The sequence below is a fragment of the Podarcis tiliguerta genome, assembly GCF_965153285.1.
Source record: "Podarcis tiliguerta genome assembly, chromosome: 9".
In the NCBI taxonomy this organism is placed as follows: Eukaryota; Metazoa; Chordata; class Lepidosauria; order Squamata; family Lacertidae; genus Podarcis; species Podarcis tiliguerta.
Window position 1 is genome coordinate 74,950,645 of NC_139542.1, and position 25,977 is coordinate 74,976,621.

The 25,977-nt window shown below is 43.7% G+C and overlaps 2 protein-coding genes across 8 annotated transcripts in view; one reads left to right on the forward strand and one right to left on the reverse strand.

The window, feature by feature from the left end:
* SCAPER (S-phase cyclin A associated protein in the ER) overlaps nt 1-25,977 on the reverse strand; it is a 195,031-nt gene that overhangs the window by 97,765 nt on the left and 71,289 nt on the right. For all 7 annotated transcript variants that reach the window (XM_083398951.1, XM_083398947.1, XM_083398946.1 and 4 more), the window contains 4 exons: nt 25,621-25,702; nt 24,688-24,840; nt 23,628-23,735; nt 3,252-3,388 (listed from right to left, as the gene is read on the reverse strand). In XM_083398951.1, coding sequence (XP_083255077.1) covers nt 3,252-3,388; nt 23,628-23,735; nt 24,688-24,840; nt 25,621-25,702 — 480 coding nt within the window. The remainder of the gene's footprint in view (nt 1-3,251; nt 3,389-23,627; nt 23,736-24,687; nt 24,841-25,620; nt 25,703-25,977) is intronic.
* LOC310657902 (uncharacterized protein) overlaps nt 4,743-25,977 on the forward strand; it is a 139,095-nt gene continuing 117,860 nt past the window's right edge. Inside the window, exon 1 of the mRNA XM_083399135.1 lies at nt 4,743-5,118. The gene's annotated coding sequence lies outside the window, so the exon portion shown is untranslated. The remainder of the gene's footprint in view (nt 5,119-25,977) is intronic.

The window sequence follows — 25,977 nt, forward strand, 5'->3', positions numbered from 1 at the left end:
AAATTCTTGCCCTGGGCTATCCTTTGCCCCTTAATTATCTTCCTTGATTAGTTCATAGTTTTCCTGTTGCTGGCTGGCAAGTGATTTTTTATTTCTTTGGCTAACTCAAGATGCTAAGCACCATTTTTCAGCCCAACAGCAGGATTAATTTCAAATTTGTTTTGCTATTTTTTCGCATATGAGGTTTGCTTTGCTCAGAAGGGCACTATTTCCTGTTTTCCTTCAGTTCATGTTTTACTTCTAAAGGTGAGTACATTTTAGAATGTTGTTTCTAAATGCTGGTAAAAGCTGCTTAACTAGAAAGTGACATTATGAAGTTAGTTCAGATAAGCAATCTATTTCTTCATCAAACCAAAACCGCTATCAAAATCTTAGGAAAGTAGAAAGTTTTATATGCAGTCTGCAAGAGAAAACCACAGGCAAATCACATCAATTGACTTCATTAATGCCATGCCATTTGCCTACAATTTAGAATTTTGTTCGTCAAGTCACCAATTTGCTGTGTGCATCTTGAAGCACTATTTTGATAGCGTCACATACACGTTAATATGGAATAATTTACTTTGCTATATATCAGCAGTAACAGCACCTGCTTAATGGCTTCAGGTTATAAATATTATTAATAAGACCAAGAAAACTTCTTAAGAGAATAGATATCTCATTGATCAAGGGTTGTCCCTTCATTCACCTCTGCCATTACGGGTAGTTGCATATTCTGGTTTTGATTTAAGATCTAACAACTGGGTCCACTTACTTGCTTGTCCTCAATTTTTAATATGTTATTATTTTTAAAATGTTACCATTTTCTTAATTTCTGAAGTGTGCTTAACATTACAAGTTCTTAAATTGGGCAGGTCTTGCTTTATGATGTGTCTTACAATGAAGGTTGCAGAACAGCTACAAATGGATACTTAAATGAATGATGTGGGCAGCTCACCTCCAAGCCTGTGTTGTAGATGGATTTAGAGCAGGTCTTGCTCTTCAACCTTTTACTTGCCTCCAGCTAATTAATTTCTTTAAATCTGAAATCTAATCAAGTTCCATTTTAACAATCTCCAACTATTTCTTCATCTAACAATTCCACTTACAACACAGCCCTATGCATGTTTACACAAAAGCAAGTCCCACTTGGTTCCAAGGAGCTTACTTCCTAGTAAACTGTGTTTAGAATTAAGCACTTAAAACCAAGAAAAAGAATCTTCTCACATTCCACTGATTATAACCTCTTTAATTTACGAGCCACGAGCAATCTCCTCCTTAATATGCACAGTATTTACCATTGCTGCCAATGTGCCAAGTAGTAGGCTAAAGTACAGCAAGAGATGTGTAATTAAAATTAAATGTACATACACTTAAACCTCTAATCCTAAGGATGCACACACATTGTTTAGAGTTACCGTAGTTTAAGCCTACTCTTTCAGTTTTACCAGATTCTCAAAGTAGGGTACAATTTAAATATTTTTGCAATAGAACTAAAATTGCAAGCAGAGACAAAATTAAATCAAGGGTCAGCATTGGAAACAACAACTACAGGTAAAAAGCCTATCTAAAAAGGAAAGGTCTTCAAAACCTGCTCAAAAGGGGACATTTCCCCCCAATTGCCCCACAGTGCTAAGAAAGTGATTCCAAAGCTTAGAGGCCAACACCAAACAGGCTCATGTGGCAGCAGCCAGCAGCCTTGCGAATGGCAAGATTGCCAGCAGGTTCTTATCCCCATATTTTAGTGACTGGGAGGGGATTTTTGGAAAGCACACTTAAAAGAAATAAGTGTCATTAGGCTTAACAGGGCTTAATTCCAGTTCAGCTACAAATTATTCTATAGGCTACATTTGCTGCTCAAAGAACAAAAAATAATAACCTGACTGGTCACAGAAACTAAAAACAAGCCATGTTATTGTACAGCTGATGGTATAAAGAGAGAATATATTTTCAGTAATTCCCCCTCCCTCCTGCAGCATCCCCTGTCCCTGCCTCTCTGTTCTGGGGGCTTCAGTGGGAGGAGAAATTGCCAAATATTGCTTCCCTCCCCATTTTTACTGATGAAAGACTCACCATTAGTGGAGTGACATTAGTGGAGTGGCTACAACCCCAAAGGCTTAGCACTATAGTCTAAACCACATGTCCCTGCTCTATAGCAGCCTTTGGCAACCTTGTGTCCTCCAGATGTTTTTAACTATGGCTGTGCTACCTGGAGCTCATGGGACTTGTAATGCAGAACATCCGGAGGGCACCAGCTTGGCAAAGGCACTCAAGACAATACTGCAGAGTCCTACTGAATGTAACATGCAAAATTACGCCACTGTAAATATCACACTTTAACAGTGAATAGTTGCAAAGATGCTAACTTATCTAAAAGATTTGTGTGCTAAATGATAAGCCTATTCATTGACACTGGCCACTGAGTTGAAAAATGAGGAAAATCCTGACATCAGAGGAACAGCTATGTGAATGCAAAACAATTTTTATTACAATGTAATAAAACAGACAACAAAGCTGCTGAACAGATTCACTGTCCTTTTGACAATTAAGAAGAGCTGTGCCAATATTTCATTGCTTATGATTGATTCCAACCAAGGGAAAGGAATCTTTTAAAGAGGAAGATATTTAACGAAATTAACAATATCAATTGTGTGTGTGTGTTGCGAGCAGAGATGACCCTCTGATGGGGACACCGTTGCAGCGCCACAGCTCATGACAGAACGATGCCTCATTCCATCCTGAAACGCAGATGTCACATTTTAGGCCAATGACAAAGGGCAGGTCTGACAACTCACTTTCCATTTTAAGATATTTCTAACTTTTCCTTGTTGTGGCAGGCAACAAAATGGATTAAACCCAGCCTGGGGATTTGACACTCCAGCCGACAGGCTTCTATTTGTTGATTACTATTGATTTTCTTTGATACTTCATTTTAAAAATCAATAGCCAGGAAGAAAAATAGTCATGGTTTACACATACTTAAACATACTATTGTATGCTGGAAGAGGCTACAGTTTTGGCAGGGCTCTAGCATCCAATTACGAGGAAAGCTCTTAACAGGTGAAAGAAAGGGCTCTAGATCGATATTCAGTTTTCTTCTTCAATCAGAGAAAGTGGCCATAAATTAGGCTCATCAGTGTTATTTTCAAGATGTTCCTGAAACAAATAACTTCAATAGGTTTTTTAAAAAATATTTTATAGCATTTTTTTTGAAGGACGAAAGAAAAAACAAGCTTTACATATGGCAAAGCTAGATGAATCTCCCCCAATACCTTGAGTTCATCCGTGCCTTCAGTTTCTTAGCCTTCCTTTTTGATTTCTGTCTCTCTTCACCATCTTTTAAGGGCTCTGCTGGGATTGAACTTTCTACTACTATGTCCACAATGTACTTCTTCAATGACAAATGCTCCTGGAGGAAATAAGGAATCAGTGTTTAACAGAGAAAGTATTGGGGGGTTTTATTTTAAAAAGCAATAAAATATTATTTCCACTGCATCAAAAAGAGACCATTTTAAAATGTTAAAAAACTACCGGTACATGCTTAAAGAAAATATGCAAGATGATAATGAAAAATGATAGAAGAATCGCAGGCTCAAGGCCAGTTCAGAAATTCAGTTTTGCTCCCACGCCATGCTTGGCAGATGAAGGCATGAATTGTGTTCTCCAGTACCCACCATTGCTGCAGCTGAACCATGAGCCACCATGATCATGGGAAATGGACAAAAAGTGGGTTATGTAACATTTCCACATGAAAATCTAAACAGTAACAGTATTGCAAATACCTTTCTTAGGAATAACTAATCTATTACAAAGCAATGACCTAGCTCTCAAGTTAACGAACTCTTTCCTTGAGGTTTGAGGTCAGGAATCTGTTGAACGGATTCAAGTACAGTGGTACCTCGGGTTACATACGCTTCAGGTTACACACTCCGCTAACCCAGAAATAGTGCTTCAGGTTAAGAACTTTGCTTCAGGATAAGAACAGAAATCGGGCTCTGGCGGCACGGCAGCAGCAGGATGCCCCATTAGCTAAAGTGGTGCTTCAGGTTAAGAACAGTTTCAGGTTAAGAACGGACCTCCGGAACGAATTAAGTACTTAACTTGAGGTACCACTGTGCTCACGTTGAATAGATCAAAAGGTACTTCCTCCCAAACGTACATTTATTTATATTATTTTTAAAGGAAGATTTATAAACCACTTAGATCACATACATGGTGCACAACAGGAGCATGGAACTTTTTTCACCCTGAGGGCCAAATTCCCTTGTGAGCATCCTCCCAGGCATTGGATACCAGTGATGAGTGTGGGCAGAAGCAAAAACCGTCAGAGCAACAGATGTGACGCTGGCTTTGGGTCAGGAGGCCACACTCAAGTCATGCAAATTCAGAGGTTTCCACCCACACCTCTCTCCATCTGGGCAAGGAAGAGGCATCATCACAGGCTAAGGACTTATTCTAGGCACACAAAGGCACTCAGAAAGGGGGAGGAACAAGACCAGGACTGCAGGCAAGCAGGTGCCCCAAGTCAAAAACTGGTCTGGTTCAGCACCTGACTGGAGTCAGCAGCTTTTTGGGAATGGGTGGAACTCAACTGGCCCCTCATGTCACCTTGTCCTTGCTGCACTGTTAGCTGCAATACCACCCCTGGCCATCTGCAGTGATGGTGCTCCAAGCCAGAAGCTCCCTTTTCCTGCCCCCAGCCAACGGTGGTGCAGAGAGTAAATAGTGGCTGGACTTTGCTGGTTTGATGCCCCTGGTGTCCTAAGGTAAAGGTAAAGGTACCCCTGCCCGTACGAGCCAGTCGTGTCCGACTCTAGGGTTGTGCTCCCATCTCACTTAAGAGGCTGGGGGCCAGCGCTGTCCGGAGACACTTCCGGGTCACGTGGCCAGCGTGACAAAGCTGCTCTGGCGAGCCAGCACCAGCGCAGCACACGGAAACGCCATTTACCTTCCCGCTATAAAGCGGTACCTATTTATCTACTTGCACTTAAGGGTGCTTTTGAACTGCTAGGTGGGCAGGAGCTGGGATCGAAAGACGGGAGCTCACCCCGCCGCAGGGATTCAAACCGCCAACCATACGATCGGCAAGTCCTAGGCACTGAGGTTTTACCCACAGCGCCACCCGCGTCCCATTTCCTGGTGTCCTACTGACAGCTAGAAACAAAAATGTACACCAGCCCCTTGGGTTGTCAACCTGTAATTAAGCTCCCTGGCATTACTACCTATTTATTTTAGATTCTTCTGAAAGCAGAAGGAAGGAAATGTTAATCCCCTTCTCTGAACCATGTACCTTCACATGTGGGTCACCACTAAATCTAAGGTGACATTACCTGCCCCCCTCCCCCGTATGCTCAGCAACAACTGATAAACACTCTGCCTGTTAGGTGGAAATTATGAATGACGTATGACCTCCTCTAACTCCTCACGTGTCTTTCCTGATCTAATCTGAGACCCAACAGACATCTCTATCCGAACGATAAGAATACAGCACACACATTCATTCATCTTAACGGGCGCCTGAACAAAAAGGGGTTTCCCAGAGTTCTCGGCTTTCAGCTGCAGCAGCTCAGATTAATCTCAAACTTCATCTTTCAAAATCAGAAGCAGAATAATAACACGTTGCATCACATCCAGCTGTCACTTCTTCAAGAAGCTGATCAAAGTGGGGGATTATCAGCAGGGGCAGATCTAATATCTAAAGTGGGAGGGGGGAGAAAAGGACATCCAACCAGAAGCTCAAAAAGTATCAAATATCAATGGCAGATTGTGAATCTCGGAGCTGCCATGCGGTGCTATGCTTCACTGGCTATCACGTCCAGCTAAATTCGCGGAAATCTACCTAGTGAACACTTCACTTATTGGAAACTTAGCAAAGTTCAACACAGAAAAAGATGGTGTCCGCATATGCAAAGTAATTGGAGGTCCTACAATGGTATGATATTCAAAATATTGTGCTAATCTTCCTCAAGCTTTTACTTAAGGAGAAATATAGCTTGCAAGGAAGTCTCATGCATACTCTGTTCCAGATAAGATAAGAGTTGAGACCCAAACAGAATTAATCTTGTCCAGTTTTTTCCCCTTTTCGTAGATCAAATCAACAGGACATACCACCAACATTTTTGAAAGTCCCACTGGTTTCAAAATTAGTTTGCCATGCAGAACTGGGAGCAGGGAGGGGGAAGTTTGGTCTGAGAAGTCCCACAGGCCCCATGGACACACAGATGTGGCCCTGCTGTTCTTGCAATCCTGGGCAACTTTGTTTAATTGTTTATTTTATCACCAACCACACTTATGTATGTAGTTTTTGGAAATAAAAGGAGATAAAACTGAATGTTTAAGTGACATGAGATACTGCTCTACCCATTCATATTATCATAGCCGTTGACATACAGCTTGTCTGGTTCTGCAATACATGGGTCACCTGCTAGTAAAAAACGATGAATGCCGATCAGGAAGCCGTCAAGCCTTTATCAATCCCACATGGGCACAAACCGAGCAAAGGGAAACACTGTTAAGTTAAACTTCTGCTTAAATTTCCCATCAAAGTCAAATGTGCTTAAAAGACTCATTCAATGGGAAAGTTATCCTTTCTAGATTGTGCCCTACAAATACCATATATAATGGTTTTAGCCCACACCTAAGGGAAAGCCATTAAATCTAGGTTGATTTTAACTATATTTCATAGCATTCTTCTTTCTTTGTCACTTGACAAAGAGAATCATCCATCCTTTGTTTAGTTTATAAATATTTGCAGAAATACTTCTTGATGCCCTCTTCTAGACCTCAGGAAATATACTGCAGAATGTCAGGTTCTATTTCCTAAAGCATTGTTGTTGTTGTTGTTTAGTCGTTTAGTAGTGTCCGACTCTTCGTGATCCCATGGACCAGAGCACACCAGGCACTCCTGTCTTCCACTGCCTCCCGCAGTTTGGTCAAACTCATGCTGGTAACCTCGAAAACACTATCCAACCATCTCATCCTCTGTCGTCCCCTTCTCCTTGTGCCCTCCATCTTTCCCAACATCAGGGTCTTTTCCAGGGAGTCTTCTCTTCTCATGAGGTGGCCAAAGTACTGGAGCCTCAGCTTCACGGTCTGTCCTTCCAGGGAGCACTCAGGGCTGATTTCCTTCAGAATGGATGCGTTTGATCTTCTTGCAGTCCATGGGACTCACAAGAGTCTCCTCCAGCACCATAATTAAAAAGCATCAATTCTTCGGCGATCAGCCTTCTTTATGGTCCTAAAGCATTACTTAACATTTATCAAACACCTAATAGACTAATGTGCACAAAAGTAAACTGTAATAGTCCCTCATCCAAAGGCCCACCCTTTCAGACATGCACAGGGGTCATGTAACATTTACTATTTTTAATAGTTTTAACTGTTAACGTTTTAACCTGGCATGTTTTGTTGTATATTTCAATTATGATTGTTTTTAATGCTTTGATGGAATTGTTTTACTGTGAATTTTAATTATGTATGGATGTTATGGTAATTTTATACTTGTAAACAGCACAGAGTCAGTTTTCAATGTAAGTAATATATTAATTAATAATTTCAAATTTCAATAGCAGAAGGTAGGGAAGAAAAACCTAGTGCCTTCTGTTTCATGTGTGAGTACACTAACACTTTCTGAAGAGGTGTTTCTGTAATATTCTGGTAAGCAAAGGCAACACTTAGTATTGTAAACTCTGAAAACAGCAGAGGTTATTTGAAGCAAATACTTCTTAGAAACATCAGTGATCACTTTTATGATTACACCTTTATCATAAAAGCGAAACATGACTGAATCGCATTTGAAAACCCCACATGGTATTCCTATGAAGCTGGAAGAGGTTTTGAACAAAGAAACAGTGGGGTCACTCAGAGGAGAAGATGGTGAAATGCAAACAGGGTACACAGAAAGGGCTGAACTCCTCAATGCCTTCTTTGCCTCAGTCTTCTCCGATAAAGAAAACAATGCCCGACCTGAAGAATTTGGAGCAAATGATTCAGCAGAGAAAACACAGCCCAGAATAACTAAGGAGATAGTACAAGAATACTTGGCTAGTTTAGATGTATTCAAGTCTCCAGGGCCAGATGAACTGCATCCAAGAGTATTAAAAGAACTGGCAGATGTGATCTCAGAACCACTGGCAGTCATCTTTGAGAATTCCTGGAGAACAGGCGAAGTCCCTCCTGGAGGAGGGCAAATGTTGTCCCTATTTTCAAAAAGGGGAAAAGAGAGGACCCAAATAATTACCGCCCAGTCAGTCTGACATCAATACCAGGGAAGATTCTGGAGCAGATCATTAAGCAAACAATCTGTGAGCACCTAGAAAGGAATGCTGTGATCACCAATAGTCAGCATGGACTTCTGAAAAATAAGTCATGTCAGACGAACCTGATCTCGTTTTTTGACAGAATTACAAGCCTGGTAGATGAAGGGAACGCAGTGGATGTAGCCTACCTTGATTTCAGCAAGGCATCTGACAAGGTGCCCCATGATATTCTTGTAAAGAAGCTGGTAAAATGCGGTCTTGACTATGCTACCACTCAGTGGATTTGTAACTGGCTGACTGACCGGACGCAAAGGGTGCTCATCAATGGTTCCTCTTCATCCTGGAGAAGAGTGACTAGTGGGGTGCCACAGGGTTCTGTCTTGGGCCCGGTCTTATTCAACATCTTTATCAACAACTTGGATGATGGACTCAAGGGCATCCTGATCAAATTTGCAGATGACACCAAACTGGGAGGGGTGGCTAACACCCCAGAGGACAGGATCACACTTCAAAACGACCTTGACAGATTAGAGAACTGGGCCAAAACAAACAAGATGAACTTTAACAGGGAGAAATGTAAAGTATTGCACTTGGGCAAAAAAAAAATGAGAGGCACAAATACAAGATGGGTGACACCTGGCTTGAGAGCAGTACATGTGAAAAGGATCTAGGAGTCTTGGTTGACCACAAACTTGACATGAGCCAACAGTGTGACGCGGCAGCTAAAAAAGCCAATGCAATTCTGGGCTGCATCAATAGGAGTATAGCATCTAGATCAAGGGAAGTAATAGTGCCACTGTATTCTGTTCTGGTCAGACCTCACCTGGAGTACTGTGTCCAGTTCTGGGCACCACAGTTCAAGAAGGACACTGACAAACTGGAACGTGTCCAGAGGAGGGCAACCAAAATGGTCAAAGGCCTGGAAACGATGCCTTATGAGGAACGGCTAAGGGAGCTGGGCATGTTTAGCCTGGAGAAGAGGAGGTTAAGGGGGGATATGATAGCCATGTTCAAGTATATAAAGGGATGTCACATGGAGGAGGGAGAAAGGTTGTTTTCTGCTGCTCCAGAGAAGCGGACACGGAGCAATGGATCCAAACTACAAGAAAGAAGATTCCACCTAAACATCAGGAAGAACTTCCTGACAGTAAGAGCTGTTCGACAGTGGAATTGCTGCCAAGGAGTGTGGTGGAGTCTCCTTCTTTGGAGGTCTTTAAGCAGAGGCTTGACAACCATATGTCAGGAGTGCTCTGATGGTGTTTCCTGCTTGGCAGGGGGTTGGACTCGATGGCCCTTGTGGTCTCTTCCAACTCTATGATTCTATGATTCTATGAAGATCAGTCTACATCCCAATTCCTAAGAAGGGCAGTGCCGAAAAATGCTCCAACTACCGCACAATTGCACTCATTTCACACGCTAGCAAGGTTATGCTTAAAATTCTTCAAGGCAGGCTCAGGCAGTATGTGGACCGACAACTCCCAGAAGTGCAAGCTGGATTTCGAAGGGGCAGAGGAACCAGGGACCAAATTGCAAACATGCGCTGGATTATGGAGAAAGCTAGAGAGTTCCAGAAAGACATCTACTTCTGCTTCATTGACTATGCAAAAGCCTTTGACTGTGTCGACCACAGCAAACTATAGCATGTTCTTAAAGAAATGGGAGTGCCTGATCACCTCATCTGTCTCCTGAGAAATCTCTATGTGGGACAAGAAGCTACAGTTAGAACTGGATATGGAACAACTGATTGGTTCAAAATTGGGAAAGGAGTACGACAAGGCTGTATATTGTCTCCCTGCTTATTTAACTTATATGCAGAATTCATCATGCGAAAGGCTGCGCTGGATGAATCCCTAGCCGGAATTAAGACTGCTGGAAGAAATATCAACAACCTCAGATATGCAGATGACACAACCTTGATGGCATGAAGTGAGGAGGAATTAAAGAACCTTTTATTGAGGGTGAAAGAGGAGAGCGCAAAATATGGTCTGAAACTCAACATCAAAAAAACGAAGATCATGGCCACTGGGCCCATCACCTGCTGGCAAACAGAAGGCGAGGAAATGGAGGCAGTGAGAGATTTTACTTTCTTGGGCTCCATGATCACTGCAGATGGTGACAGCACCCACGAAATTAAGAGACGCCTGCTTCTTGGGAGGAAAGCAATGACAAACCTAGACAGCATTTTTAAAAGAAGAGACATCACCTTGCCAACAAAGGTCCGTATAGCAAAAGCTATGGTTTTCCCAGTAGTGATGTATGGAAGTGAGAGCTAGACCATAAAGAAGGCTGATCGCCAAAGAATTTATGCTTTTGAATTCTGGTGCTGGAGGAGACTCTTGAGAGTCCCATGGACTGCAAGAAGATCAAACCTCTCCATTCTGAAGGAAATCAGCCCTGAGTGCTCACTGGAAGGATAGATCGTGAAGCTGAGGCTCTAAGTCTTTGGCCACCTCATGAGAAGAGAAGACTCCCTGGAGAAGACCCTGATGTTGGGAAAGATGGGGGGCACAAGGAGAAGGGGACGACAGAGGACAAGATGGCTGACAGTGTTCTTGAAGCTGCTAACATGAGTTTGACCAAACTGCGGGAGGCAGTGGACGACAGAAGTGCCTAGTGTGCTCTGGTCCAGGGGGTCACGAAGAGTCGGACACGACTAAACAACTAAACAACAACAACATACTTCCCCAACCATTTTCTATAGCACTTTCTTAGATTCCACCTCAACATTAGGAAGAACTTCCTGACAGTAAGAGCTGTTCGACAGTGGAATTTGCTGCCAAGGAGTGTGGTGGAGTCTCCTTCTTTGGAGGTCTTTAAGCAGAGGCTTGACAACCATATGTCAGGAGTGCTCTGATGGTGTTTCCTGCTTGGCAGGGGGTTGGACTCGATGGCCCTTGTGGTCTCTTCCAACTCTATGAGTCTATGATTCTTCTTTCTTGTCTTTTATCTCATCCTCCTCCATTCTCCCCAACTCCTCCCATCCCCCAACAACCCTCGCAACCACATGCACCCCTTGTTCCAATGACTATATACAAAAAATAAGCACACAAACAAAAATAGAGCGCACCCCCCCTCATCTCCACCCACCACATGAATGCAACAAACAAAATGTGCAGGTTAAAAAAAAAAAGGCAAACAGAAAAAGGCAAACTCATACTAACTAAAACAACATCTCCACCCCAATAAAACAATCAACAAATAGGCTAAAATCCAACAAATATCTAACATAACGGTGGCACCAGAGCGTGCCAACACTCACATCCCTACCCTAATACCCCAACAAAACAAAAGTGTTGTTAACAATGCTGACAATTTACACCCAACACAAGCGCCACAAAGGCACTTGACACCATCTCAATGACCCACCGCCATCACAAGCGCAAGAGGGGACGGCCTGTTCTCAGACAAGGCCATCCATGCCAGCTGAGACACAGGACCAACCGGCTGGGAGCCACATGGTCCAAGCTACCCCAAACAAACATCTATATAACTATATATGGGCTACTTTCTATAACTTACCCCCCCATCTTCAGTCCATCCATAACTCTAACCCCCTTCTTCCCCCACCCACCACACTATATGTCAGCACAACACACTCAGTTCAAGAAGACAATATATGGTGAGAAACAGGACAACTCAGATGGGTTGCTCATCTGCCTCTCACTCTGGCCCAGACAACAGTGGCAGTAAGGAAAGCAGCAGACCCCCTGCTCCTTGCTGCTCTGCCTGGCAAGCCAGCCGGTGGCAGCGATGAGGAGAAGAAAAGGAGCAGCAGCAGCAGCAGCTAGGGAGAGTGGCAGGGAGGATGCAGGGAGGAGGGCCAAGCAGGCAGGCCTCCTGCTCCAGGGCCTTCCAAAGCCTGGAGCCAGGCAAGAACATCCCAGAAAACAGTGACAGTTGCAACAGATTCCGGTACCCCAAAGCTGGTCCTCTGAAGCTTTATATATCATCTTCTATCTAGTGAAATCATTAAAGAAGAGTTCTCCTTGGGACACTGTAACAAAAAATTCCTACTAAAAAACCCCCAGTATCAGCTGACTGGGCCTTTTACTCCTAGTGTAATTCCAGCTTAGATCAGAGTTCATGTGTTCAGAATTGATTTAAAATCAAGACAAATTGTATCACGAAGGCTCTATTTAAATCAATTACTTTAATCAACCTCTCCATTAGTAGTTCATTTTTTAAAGAAAGCACATTCTCATTTGTTTAGTCAAACACTGATTTACAACCAAACAGAACTTCTGCATGACATGAAGTAGCATTTTGTACTATGAATGAGGCTCATGCTTCCACTTTTTATGTGTAACCATTGTGCTGGATGCTTGCAGATTTGTATACTATTAAGATGGTTTAAGAAGATTAAACATAATATTGTTTCTGGGCAATCCAGAGCAACACACGTTACCCCTGCCCTCTGCTGGGTCCTATGCCAGGATGCCCTCCATTCAGATCCAATGTATTTTTGACTCCCTTAAGGAACATGAAATCATAGAACTGTAGAGTTGGAGGGGATCCCAAGCATCATCTAGTCCAGCCCTCTGCAATGCACATGCAGGATGAAATGTGGCTCAAAGCACAGAAAAGGTAAAGAGATACCACATTGCATCAGTTGAAAGGTGGTCAGAAAGGAAGGTTAAAGGGACCAGGTACCAGGTGACGGGAAGTAGCCTTGCCTGAGACCCTGGAGAGCGGCTGCCAGTCATGGCGGACAATATAGGGTCCGGTGGACAAATAGTCTTGCCTAGTATGTGGCAGCTTGTTGTGTCCCATAAAACTCAAACATACTACAGGAGATTACATCAAAGGAAGAAAATGAAGTTCCAAGGAGCACAAGCTACAATAAGAAGATAATGGCGTTTAGGAGAAGGATTCTTAACCGTCACCATTTTTACGCCTCTTTTATAAACAAGTGATCCAAAACTAATCTAAAGAACAAAATCAGCAATCCTGTCCCCTTGCCCTGGATGAAAATCTACAGAACAGATCATGACAATCCTCAAATGGCATTGCTGTATGATTGCTAATGAAACAACTTTAAAAATCGGCCAGCTCTTTGTCAGTAGATTTTCTCTTGATCAAGATAAATACCACATAATCTCCTGGCTCCTTTGGTAGCTCAGGGAACCCTATGGAAGCTCCCCATTGAGCTTTCTATCCAGCAAAGTGCCTTTGCTTCTCAGCAGGCAGCTATTATGCGTACAGGGCTTAAAACAAAAATGTGTCAAAGATCAACTGTATGTTACCTGAAGTGTCAAGTGCACAAGGTGAAAGGTGAAATTTCATTAGGTCAGAGGTGGTATAAATAAAAATCTTATATGCCAAAGAAGAAAGGTCATTTAATATGAAGACATTGGAGATGACAAGCAATAACTTTAAGTAGGAATAGTGTGTTCCTACCTTCATTGATTAAAAATAAAATGGGAAGCACTGACAACAAAGTATACCCACAAACACATTATTTACCCTGTGCTTTGAAATCTTACCCCAAGTCATCATCATTTCATTTGTATGCAACCTATCCTAAAAATCATGATAACAAAACATCCCAAAATCAACGACTGCAAGAAGAGTTTCATAAGAGGAATAATAAAAAGCATCAGAGAACAAATGCAACAGCATTCCAAACAACAACATTTCATTTCAACAGCATTTCAAAACAACATACCGTATTTTTCGCTCTATACGACGCAGCTTGTTTTAGAGGGGGAGAACAAGGGAAAAAAAATCTCCCCCTCTCTGCTCAGCGCCCCTTCAGCGAAGCGGCAGGAGAAACGGAGCCCCTTCCATTTCTCCTCCCACTTCGCTGAAGGGCCGCTGCGCAGCTCTCCCTCTCTGCTGAAGCCAGGAGAGTCTTGCTCTCCTGGCTTCAGAGAAAGGAACCTAAAGCCTGCGGAGCACAGCGGGAACTCGTGCTGCGCTCCGCAGGCTTCAGGCAGCTATCCCTGAAGCCTGGAGAGCGAGAGGCGTCGGTGCGCACGGACCCCTCTCGCTCTCCAGACTTCAGTGAAAGCAACGCAAAGCCTCCGGAGCGCGGAGGAAGCGCTCCCTCTGCGCTTTGGAGGCTTCGCGTTGCTATCTCTGAAGCCAAGGATCCTGCATTCACTCCACAGGACACACACACATTTCCCCTTGATTTTTGGAGGGGGGAAAGTACATCCTATAGAGCGATAAATATGGTACATCTCTTGGTCGTAACAAAAACAAGGGAGTTTGAAATCAAATCAATTGATTTTGGTCACTGACCAGAATGCAACCTATACAACAACAGAGAGCATACAAACATAAATAAATTAAAATTAAGCTCTATGAGCTAATACACAATAAATAACTCAGATATAAAACAACTAAGATATATAAGTTAAAACCCTAATCACTAATTTAAAACATATTAAGACATCAGCTGTTAGATTCATTCAAAGCTTGTCTCCTTAATTTTATAGCAGCAGCACAGAATTTAGCAACTTTTAATGTAATCTCTGTTTCCTGTCTCCTATTAAGTATTTTAAGTAATAATCATCGGTTCTGCTTGGGGTTTGCTGCATGACTGGAGTGATAAACGCAGAGCATATAACTTTGTAGTAATGACAATGTAATAGGGCATGAGTAGCAGTTTCAACTTCCTTCAAACCACACAGGCATGTTCGCTTTGAATATGGTTTGCCTTCAAATCTGCCCTGCAGTAATTCTGATGAAAGGACATTAAATTTGGCAGGGGTAAAACCTGTTCTAAATTTGGGTCAGCTGCTTTGTGCTTCATTTCAGAAGTAAAAGTGATACACAAATATAATCCTTGGATGTGTAAATTCTAGGTAGAAATAGTCCCCATTCCCATAGACTCTCAAACCACATCTATCTAGTATTTCTGACCTAAAATTTTGAATCTGCGAATAAATGTGGGAAATTGTTGGCTTGGCAATTAAAAAAGAGACAGAAGCAAAGTACTATTACAAACATTGTATCTGATGGAAAATCTATGGAAAACCCTGCAGATATAAGAAAATGTTTTTAGAAATACTTTAAACAGCTGTATAAAAAGGTAAAGAAGATAAGGATAAAATTGAGCAATTTCTTGCGGCGAATGAAATGCAGAAAATTCTCGAGGATAAAAGGTTCCTACTAAATGGCATGATTATAAGACAGGAGGTTGAGATGGCAATAAATAAGATGCAGTTAGGCAAAGCCCCGGGACCAGAAGGTCTTTCTGCAAAATATTATAAAATATTGGGAGATTGGCTAATTCAACCATTGGCAGATGTGTGTAATAAGATTTTAAGAGGGGACAAAGCTCCTGAAACCTGGAAAGATGCATTTATCACTCTGATTCCAAAAATAGATCAAGATAGATCTGATGTAAAAAATTATAGACCAATCTCATTACTTAATGTGGACTATAAAATCTTCGCAAACATTTTGGCCAATAGATTAAAAAAGGTTCTATCAAATTATATACATAAGGACCAGGCAGGATTTCTGCCTGGGAGACATATGAAAGATAACATTAGAAATATAATTGATATAATAGAAAGGTTGGAAGCAAAAAGAAATTGTAAAGCAATGTTAATGTTTATTGATGCTGAAAAGGCCTTTGATAATGTTTCTTGGTTATTTATGATGAAAAACGTAGAAAGAATTGAGGTTGGCCAGGAATTTTTAAATGGTATCAATGCGATCTATTTTGAACAAAAAGCAAAAATCATAGTTAATAATGTGGTCTCAGAGGAAATCAGAATTGAGAAAGGAACCAGGCAAGGGTGCCTGCTTTCCTCTCTGCTATTTATTTCTGTTCTGGAGGTTTTGCTAAACATGTTGAGGAAAGAGGAGGAGGTTAAAGGCATTGTAGTAGGATCCAAGCAATATAAATTAAAAGCTTTGCTGATCACCTGGTTTTAACTTTACAAGATCCAGAAACCAGTGCAGTAAAAGCACTGGAGCTGGTTCAAGAGTTTGGGCAGGTAGCAGGATTTAAATTAAACAAGAGCAAAACCAAAGTTTTAGAAAAAAAACTTAGCTAATGAGGAAAGAAAAACCCTTTCTGAAAGAACAGGCCTTCTTTCTGTGAAAAAGGTTAAATATTTGGGTGTGAATTTATCGGTAAAGAATTTGAATCTCTATAAAGATAACTATGAAAAATTATGGAATGAAATCAAGAGAGATCTTGAGATATGGTCAAATCTAAAACTTTCAATGATGGGCCGAGTATTGGTGGTTAAGATGAATGTATTGGCGAAGATGTTGTTTTTATTTCAAGCTCTACCAATAATTGATAATGTTAAATGTTTTAAAGAATGGCAGAAGGCATTGTCTAAATTTATCTGCCAGGAGGAAAAACCTAGAATTAAATATAAATTACTTACTTATAAAAGAAAGAGGGGTTTTTTCACAACCAGACCTGAAGATATACTTTGAAGCTGCTGCCTTCTGCTGGATCAAGGATTGGATTCAATTAGAGAATGATGATGTGTTAGATTTGGAGGGACTGGATAATCGATTTGGATGGCATGCATATCTATGGTATGACCAGATAAAGGCCCACAGTGGTTTTAAGAATCATGTAATTAGAAAGGTGTTATACTATAAACTAGATATAAAGATCTCTTAGTAAGAAAAACACCAAAATGGATTTCGCCAATGGAAGCACAGGCCCCAAAAAAGTTAAATATGGAAAACAAATGGTTGAGGTAATAAGATTAGTTGTTAGAGGATCAGGAAGGTTTTAAATTAAAACCATTTGAACAAATTAAGGATAAAGTGAATTGGTTGTGTAATGGTTCTAGGAGTTGCTCGTGCATAAGCCAGTGCCGACACCTGGCTGGGTTGCCTGAGTGAACCTTTTCTGTCCAGGCAGCCACTCACCCGTGGCTGTCTCAATCGCTGGCAGAATCCGCCAGTGGGCGTTTCTTAAACTTCTTCCAGCAAAGAAGCTCTTTGACGCCTAGTCTCCTCCTACTCTCCCTGTGCGGAAGCCTTCTGCGCAAGGAGGGCGTAGGCAGCGGAGGACCCTTACTCTCCCCGCTGGTCCCCGGCAAGGAGTCATGGGACTGCCTCGCCGATTCCCCCATCTGCCCCTTCTCCACTGGTGCTACGCTGATTCTCTTCCCCAGAAGATGGGCTGCCTCTCCCAATCCCGGGACGCTCTCTGGAATCCCTCTGGATTTTGCTCTCTCCCTCTGGCACTGATGGCAGTTCCCTGACATCCACCTCCTCCTCAGGACCCCCTCCCACCCCTGGCGTGATTTTCCGATACAACCTCCTCTCTCTCCTCGGCCGATGATGCGGGGAATCCCCTGAAGGAGCTGTCATCCTCTTCTGAGGATTCAAAACCAGCCTCCTATCCGCTCGGATCTCTTCCCGCTGGTTGAACCTCCCAGTCTGATTCTTCTCCCTCAGACACCTCCTCTCCCTCTCCCTTTGTGGAAAACCCACAAAGTCCCCTTCGTCGTCTGTGGGTCCAAATTCTTCCTCCCAGAATCTAGCTAATGGTTTGGGCTTATCTGGAAACAAACTGTGGAATTCTTCCACCAGATACCCGTCAGTGTTTGATTCAGCAGGGACCCACGTGTTTTCCGACCTAGGTTTCCCCTCCCAGGCTACCAAGTACTCTACCTGGTGACCTCGCCACCTTGAATCGAGTATTTCTGTGGCTTCGTTACAGTGTTCCCTCTCCTCTACCTGCGGGTGGGTGGTAACCCCTCCCTTCCGTCCCGGGAATTCCTGGCCCTCCCTGTAAGGTGAAAGTAGGGACCTATGGAACACCGGATGTATCTTCATGCCGTCAGGCAACTTGAGTTTAAATGCCACTGGGTTAACCTGCTGTATTACCTCAAAAGGCCCCAGCCGCCTCGGCTGCAACTTCTTGCACCCTCCCTTTAGGGGCAACTCTTGGGATGACAACCACACCTGGTCTCCCACCCATATGGCCTCCCCCTCCCGACGGTGCCTGTCCGCCTGCCTCTTGTAAACTTCCTTGGCCCGCTCCAAGTTCAGCCTGAGTTGCTGGTGTAAGGCCTCCATTTCCTCCACAAATTACTCAGCTGCAGGTACACTCCATCCTTCCTCTCCCCGCCCCGGGAAGGCCCTGGGGTGACACCCGTAATTGGCCATGAAAGGGCTCATTCTCTACCCAATCGTTCTGTCTCTCGCTGACATAGCAGCGTAGGTATTGCTGGAGTATACCGTTCGCTCTTTCGGCTTGTCCATTGGTTTCTGGGTGCCTCGCCATTGAGAAGCTCACCTCGACCTGTAGCAAGTTCATGAGCTTCCGCCAGAACCGGGAAGTAAATTGTTTCCCGCGATCCGAGATTACCCTCAAGGGAGCCCCATGCAGTCTAAAAATGTGATCCACAAACAGCCTGGCTGTCTCCTCTGCCGTTGCTGCATGTGAGCAAGCTACAAAATGGCACATTTTAGTCAGTAGATTGACTACTACCATGACTGCTGTTTTTCCCCTTGACTTGGGCAGATCTGTCATAAAATCAATGGACACCACCTCCCAGGGCCTTTCCGGTGTAGGTAAGGGTGCTGTCCAAAGTGCCCAGCTGTTGGGTTGTCATGGAGTTGTCTAAGTACTTTTCCCCTCAAAGTCTCCCCCGGTATATACAGCGCCCCCTTATAGTACAGTAGCCCTTCCTTTTCCTCAAACCCTCCATTGACTTCCTTTCCATCCCTGAGTTCCCTGATTTTTGCCTGAGCAAACTCATCATCTCTGGTGAGCCCTGCCAGTTCTTGTTTCCCAACCAACGCTCCCCCACACACCCACCGGTCCTCGGGGAACACGTGCCTGTTTTCTGGTGGCCCCTCTCCTTCCATGTACTCCTGTTTCCGGGAGAGAGCATCTGCCCTTACGTTTTCCTCTCCTGGCACGTATCGGATCTCGAAGGAAAACTTGGCGAACTCTTGGGACCATCTGATCTGTCTCTGGTTGAGCACTCGTGCGGTCCGCCAGTATTCCAAGTTCTTGTGGTCAGTTCGGACCTGGATCTTGTGCCACGCCCCTATCAATAGATGTCTCCATCGCCGAAATGCCGCATAGATCACAAGCAGTTCTCGGTCATACACTGTGTAGTTTTGCTCTGACTTGCTCACCTTCCTGGAGAAAAAGGCACACGGCCTCCAGTTCTGCTTGGCCCCAAGCTGCAAAAGGACCGCTCCAAACGCATGGTTGGATGCGTCTGTCTCCAGTCTCATGGGCTTCTCCGGATCCACGTGCAGGAGCTGCTCTTCCGAGGCGAATGCCTTCTTCAGTTTTTCAAAGGATTGCTGTGCACCCTCTGTCCATGCGAACTTCTTTTTGCTACTAAGACAATCTGTTATGGGCACTGTCAAGTGAGCGAAGTTCTTTATGAACTTCCTGTAGAAGTTGCTGAAGCCTAGGAACCTCTGCACATCCTTTCTGTTTTGGGGGGCTTTCCATTCCAGCATTGCCTTCACTTTGCCCGGATCCATGGCTAGTCCTTTGTCTGACAACCTGTACCCCAGAAACTCGACCTCCCTGGCGTGGAATTGGCATTTTTCCAGCTTGACCCACAACTGATGCTTCTTCAATCTCTGTAGGACCTCCCTGACGTCTTGCCTTTCATTGTCCGAATAGATTAAGACATCATCCAAAAAGGCTACGCAATTCTTGTACAGCAGGGGCCCCAACACATGGTGCATGAAGGCTTGAAAGCAGGCAGACCCCGATTGTAATCCAAGTGGCATAACTAAGTCTCAAAAGCCCCCAGGGGGGTGAACATAGTTGTAGTCGTTTTCCATTCGTCCCCCTCCCTTATCCTAATCAGATTGTATGTTCCCCTGAGGTCCAGCTTGGTAAAAATCTTCCCCTGCCTCACACGTGTCAAAATATCGTCAATCCTGGGCATTGGGAAAGTCACGGGTTCTGACACCAGGTTTAGGGCCCTGTAATCCACGACTAATCTGGGCTGATTAGTCTGTTTTGTCCACAAAGAACACTGGACTGCCCCCCACCGCCTTTGATTCCCTTATGAAACCTCTCTTCAGGTTCTTGTCAATAAACTGCCGCAGCTCCTGCATCTCCCGGTCGGACATGGCATACAGCTTACCTACTGGTAACTGAGCCCCTGGAAGCAGGTTGATTTGGCAGTCAAAGGGCCTGTGGGGGGGCAGTCTATCTGCCTCCCTCTCGCTGAAGATCTCCTTCAAATCAGCATATTGTGGTGGCACCCACCCCCTTTTTGCTCCAGGGCCAACCCAGCCACCCTGGCCACAGTCATTCTTGGTTCCTTCCCTCCCAGACAGTGTTCTAAGCAGTAAGCTGACCCAAAGGTGACTGACTGCTGATGCCATGACACCACTGGGTCATGTATTGCCAGCCAGCTCATTCCCAGTATTATTGGGGGTCCTGCCAACGTGGCCACGTGAAAGGCAACGGTCTCGGTGTGTCTGGAGACCCTCATTCGCATTGGCGGTGTCTGGTGTGTCACTTCCCCTCCCAGGAGTTCCCTGCCATCGATGGTGGTCACCTGCAAGGGAAAATCTAGTGGCAACAGGTGGAGTTGGTGCTCCAGAGCGAAGTCTCTGCTGAAGAAATTACACGAGCTGCCAGAATCTAGCAGTCCCTCCACTTTGACGGGGTGCCCATTTGGGAGTTCTAGCACCACCTCTATGGCTATAGCTGCCTTGGGGGGGTCACGCTGGGGCACTTCTATTGGTTGCTGCCCTGGCTGCTGCCCCTGCTGGTTGGCAGCCAGGCGTTGTCGTTTCCCTGCACCGGCCCTTCCTCCCCCTTCTCGTCGTGGCCTGCAGCCCCCATCATGCCTTGCCAGGCTTTTCGTTGAGGGCAGACCTTTGCAAAATGTCCCGGTCGCTGACAGAGGAAACACTTCTTGTTAGTTGTCCACTCCTTCCCCTCCCTTTTCCCACCTTCACCAGGGTTTGAAATTTCGCGCGCGCGAGCTCCATTAATTTCCATCGGCTCCGCCACCTGGGAAGGCTCCATCGGCATCTCCGGAATGCGGTTGTCATGGAAACGTTCCACCCTTATCTCCTGAGCCCGCGCTTCTTGGCGTACACCGATCGCAAGCACAGTCTTTGTGAGTTCATCCATCGACCGCGGGCGGGGCGCTCGGGACAACTTGTCTTTCACTTCGGGGGACAAACCCACTTCAAACAACATTTGCATTGGTGCAGAGTCCAGATCCCACCCGAGCTTGTGGACTAACATCGCAAAACGCGACCAGTAGTTTCTGACGGACAGGCGCCCCTGCTTGCACCCCATCAGTTCCCGCCGTGTCACGCTTTGCTCCACCTCGCTGGAGAACATTGCGTCCATTCCCTGGTAGAATTTCTTAAGATCTTTCAATGCATCATTCTGCGTCGCCATTAAGGGCCTGATCCATTCGCGCGCCCCATCTTGCAGATGTCCCACAATGTAAGCCACCCTCTCCCCGTCATCCGCAAAGTGATTTTTCTGCAATTCCAAAGCGTACTGAATTTCCGTTCGGAAGGCATTGTATTCTTGGGGCCTTCCACCAAACTTCTGTACCAGCCCCGGGACCTTCTTCCCTATCGGGGTGGCTCTGACCTGTGCATCCTGAGCCCGTCTCTCCTCCAGTCGCACAGACAGGGTAGCTACATGCGCCTCCAGGTCTCGGTTCCTCTTGACCAGACCTCGCACCATGGCTTCTTGCTCTGTCTCTCCGGCCAGCCCTGTTTGGCTCATCGTGCTGCCTCTCCGGGGCTGCGCACAAGCAACGTCAGTGACTGACGGATTGCTGTAATGGTTCTAGGGGTTGCTCATGCGTAAGCCGGTGCCGACACCTGGCTGGGTTGCCTGAGTGAACCTTTTCTGTCCGGACAGCCACTCACCCGTGGCTGTCTCAATCGCTGGCAGAATCCGCCAGTGGGTGTTTCTTAAACTTCTTCCAGCAAAGAAGCTCTTTGACGCCAAGTCTCCGTCTACTCTCCCTGCACGGAAGCCTTCTGCGCAAGGAGGGCGTAGGCAGCGGAGGACCCTTACTCTCCCCGCTGGTCCCCGGCAAGGAGTCATGGGACCGCCTCGCCGATTCCATCTGCTCCCCTTCTCCACTGGTGCTACGCTGATTCTCTTCGCCAGAAGATGGGCTGCCTCTCCCAATCCTGGGACGCTCTCTGGAATCCCTCTGGAGCTTGCTCTCTCCCTTCGGCACTGATGGCAGTTCCCTGACAGGTTGCAATATTATCAATTTGAATGAATTATATAAGATGGATAAGAGAAATGGTTTTGCAACAGAAAAAACCAAATTGGAAACGGAGTTGTTAAATACTAATGATAAGAATATGTCTAAAATGTATAATTTGTTGTTGGAGTGGCATACAAAGGATGAACAAGTTAAATCGGTTATGACTGATTGGGCAAGAGATGTGGGAAATAATATAACGATGGAGGATTGGGAGAGGCTATGGAGGAAAGGGGTTAAGTTCACTGCGTGTATGATGTTAAAGGAAAATATTATGAAGATGATGTATAGATGGTACTTGACCCCTGTAAAACTAGCAAAGATTTATCACAATAGTGATAACCTTTGTTGGAAATATAAAGAAAAAGAAGGTACTTTTTTCCATATGTGGTGGACTTGCCCCAAGGTGAAAGACTTCTGGGAGAAGATTTATAATGAACTGAAAAAAATGTTGAAATATACATTTATTAAGAAACCAGAGGCCTTTCTTCTTGGAATAACAGGTTTAGAATTGCCCAAGAAAGATGTTAAATTATTTTTGTATGCCACAACGGCTGTCCGAATATTACTTGCTAAAAATTGGAAAACATAAGAACTACCAACAGTGGAAGATTGGAAGATGAAGATGATGGACTTTTCGGAGCTAGCGGACCTGACTGGAAGAATCCGCGACCAGAAAGAAGAGGAGTTTCAAGAGGACTGGAGGAAATTCAAGGACTATTTGAATAAATATTGTAATATAAAAAATTAGAAATTACTTGAAAGAAACAAATAGGTCTAGGATTATATTAAGTTAAAATCAAATAAATGGGATTTAGAATGTTAAGTAAAGTGAATAAGATAGACTATAATTGGAAATTGTTTTAGTTTAATAATGATATTGGAAAGCTGTTACTTTTAATTACAAGGAAACTCAGAAAGGAGGGATTTGAGGAAGTCAACCAAGATGTTTAAAAGGTTGGATTTGTGAAGAATTAAGTTTGTTGTTTGTTGCTAGTTTATTGTTGCCCCCCTTTCCTTCTTCCTTTTTCTTTTTCTGTTTTTGTGTATCATTTTGCTTTGTGGTTTGTGTTATCACTGTGGAAAATCTAATAAAAAAATTATTTTTTAAAAAAATTGTTTAACCACCTATTAATTTGGGGAAGATTAGAAAGATTTCTAGAGAAAATATGAACATGACCTTAAAGAGGCGGAAAGAAACAGGACGAAAACCTACCACTTCTTCGTCTGAAAGCTCCCGTCCTTGGATGCTGCTGTTTTCTCTCACTGCTTGTTGATGCTTTTTACCTTTAATATGGCTAAAGAGATAGACCTCTGAGGAAATCTGAAAAGGGATTTAAAAAAAGAATCTGAGTAAAAGTACAGTGCAAAGAGGAGTCCTGCATTAAGTTAGGCAGCAGTGTATGTGTCCTCCTTTTCTCCCACACAAGAGGGAGCTGTCCAACATGCCTTCCATTATAAACACATATAATATCTAAAAATGAAAAATACTCCTTGCTTCAGAAGTACCGTCTTACCATAGGCAAAATTGATTACTCAATCATAAATAATGTTATTAATGAGTTGTTGTTTTTTAAAAAAATTGAGTTGCATTGCTAGCGGAAATTTTACACAAAAAACAAAACAAAAAACAAAGCAACCTTAGAACAATTCTCTAACGTAGGCTAGTACCATTGTATTATTATTATTATTATTATTATTATTATTATTATTATTATTATTATTGCCATCTTGCAGATGAGCTGTCTGTGCGTGTGCACACCTACACTTGTGAGAGGAAGCAGGAGTGGGGAATCGAGTGGCTCACCTAAGCACCAGCTGAGGTGAAATCGAAACAGAGGACCTTCCTGTCTCACAGTTTAAACTACTCTTCTACAATAGTTTGAGATGTTGCATGGTAATTTATTTAATTCCATTTATTAATTTCTCCCCTCCAAAATATCTCAAAGTGATTTCCCAATAAAAACATCTGCAATACCAATTTCATATAGCAATAAAAAATAGTGGGGTCAATTCAACTAAGGTATACTCCAGAGTAGGTGGACTGAAACTAATGACTCTAACTTAGTCAACCTGCTCAATTTCAATGGGTATATTCAGAGTAGGACTGCTATTGGATACAACCCAACTAAAAACACTTTCAGATGTAAAAACAATTTCAAATCCAATATATACACAGACTGGGATACCTATCTCCACTCAAAAGGTTTGTTGAAAAAGGAAGGAGCAGATCATGCGTCACAGTCTGCACAAACTCAAGAGAATTATAAGCTCACCAAGACATTGCACAGTGAGCACTGCTTCTTCCGCTCATACGGTGTAAGCTTAGGGGCGTAGTCCGTATTTGCATGTCTTCCGCTGCTCAGCTCTGCTGCTTTTTCTTTCCTCTGCTCTATTTGCTCCATGTGCCTCCGAATGCTCTCATCATGCTGAGCAAAATCAGAAGTAGTCAAAATGGTCAAAAACACAGCTAAAGGGCTTGACATCAAATCAGTGTAAAACAATGGCACTACTGGAAATAGCAAGTTAATTTAGAAAATCCTAAACATAAACAAATAGCTTGGAGGAATGGAGATGCAATTTTTCTCAATGCCACACACCTTCCAATAAATTAACGGTAGAGTTTAGCTTTATTTTAGGTTAGTTTTGGCCTTATTTATTCCATCCGGCCTGTCTCTCCCCACTTTGCAATCCTTTTAAATGTTTCCTGTTAGTCCCACCTTCTAGAGCTCTGTTTGCTGTGATCTGCTTCCCATCCCCATCTTTTGTCTCCATACTGAATCACTGTTTCTTAATGCGACTTAAGTACAGAATCATTATGACGCTTACAACAATACTCGCAGGCGGACAAATTGGTGTTTGACTATCTTCCAGCAACGCCTATGACTTCCACACGTGGTGGCTGTGCCCAAATGCCTAGTGTGCCAACACTGGGAAGCAGGTTCTCATGACTCGCTGACCTGTGGACCAAAGACCTTCAAGATTTGACAATAAAGAACTAACTTTTCACAAGAAGGAGAAGCCAGAGAAGTTTGACCAAAACCAGAAAACCAGAGAGGGAGCTAACATATTTGGAATGTTCTACAGGCAGCTTTCTTCTGCCACACAACTGCTTTCTTCTACTCGGTCCTGATACCACTTTGTTAAACAAAAAATGCCAGAGATAAAGACAAGAACTCCACAAATAGCAACTAATTTTCAGGCTCTACCTTCAGCTGGATCTTTTTCTGCAGTTCTTCCATAGCTTCCTGCTGAGCTGCTGTCAGAGCAGCTAGCCTCTCTTCTCGATCTCTATGCAAATAAGAGGGTGAAGATAAAAACATTTTAAAAGATACAAAGAATTCACCCCATACCTTGTAATATATAGATATAGATCTCAAAGTGATTTACAATCAAGCAGTGTATAAAGCTTATGAAATAAATAAATAAGAAAGAAAGAAAGAAAGAAAGAAAGAATGCCCACCATTTCCAAATGGAATAAAATGAACTGTGTCCAATGCAGGAGCCGGTGGGGATGAAAGTGGGGCAAAACACACAACTGGGTTAAACGCTGGCTGCAGCTTTTA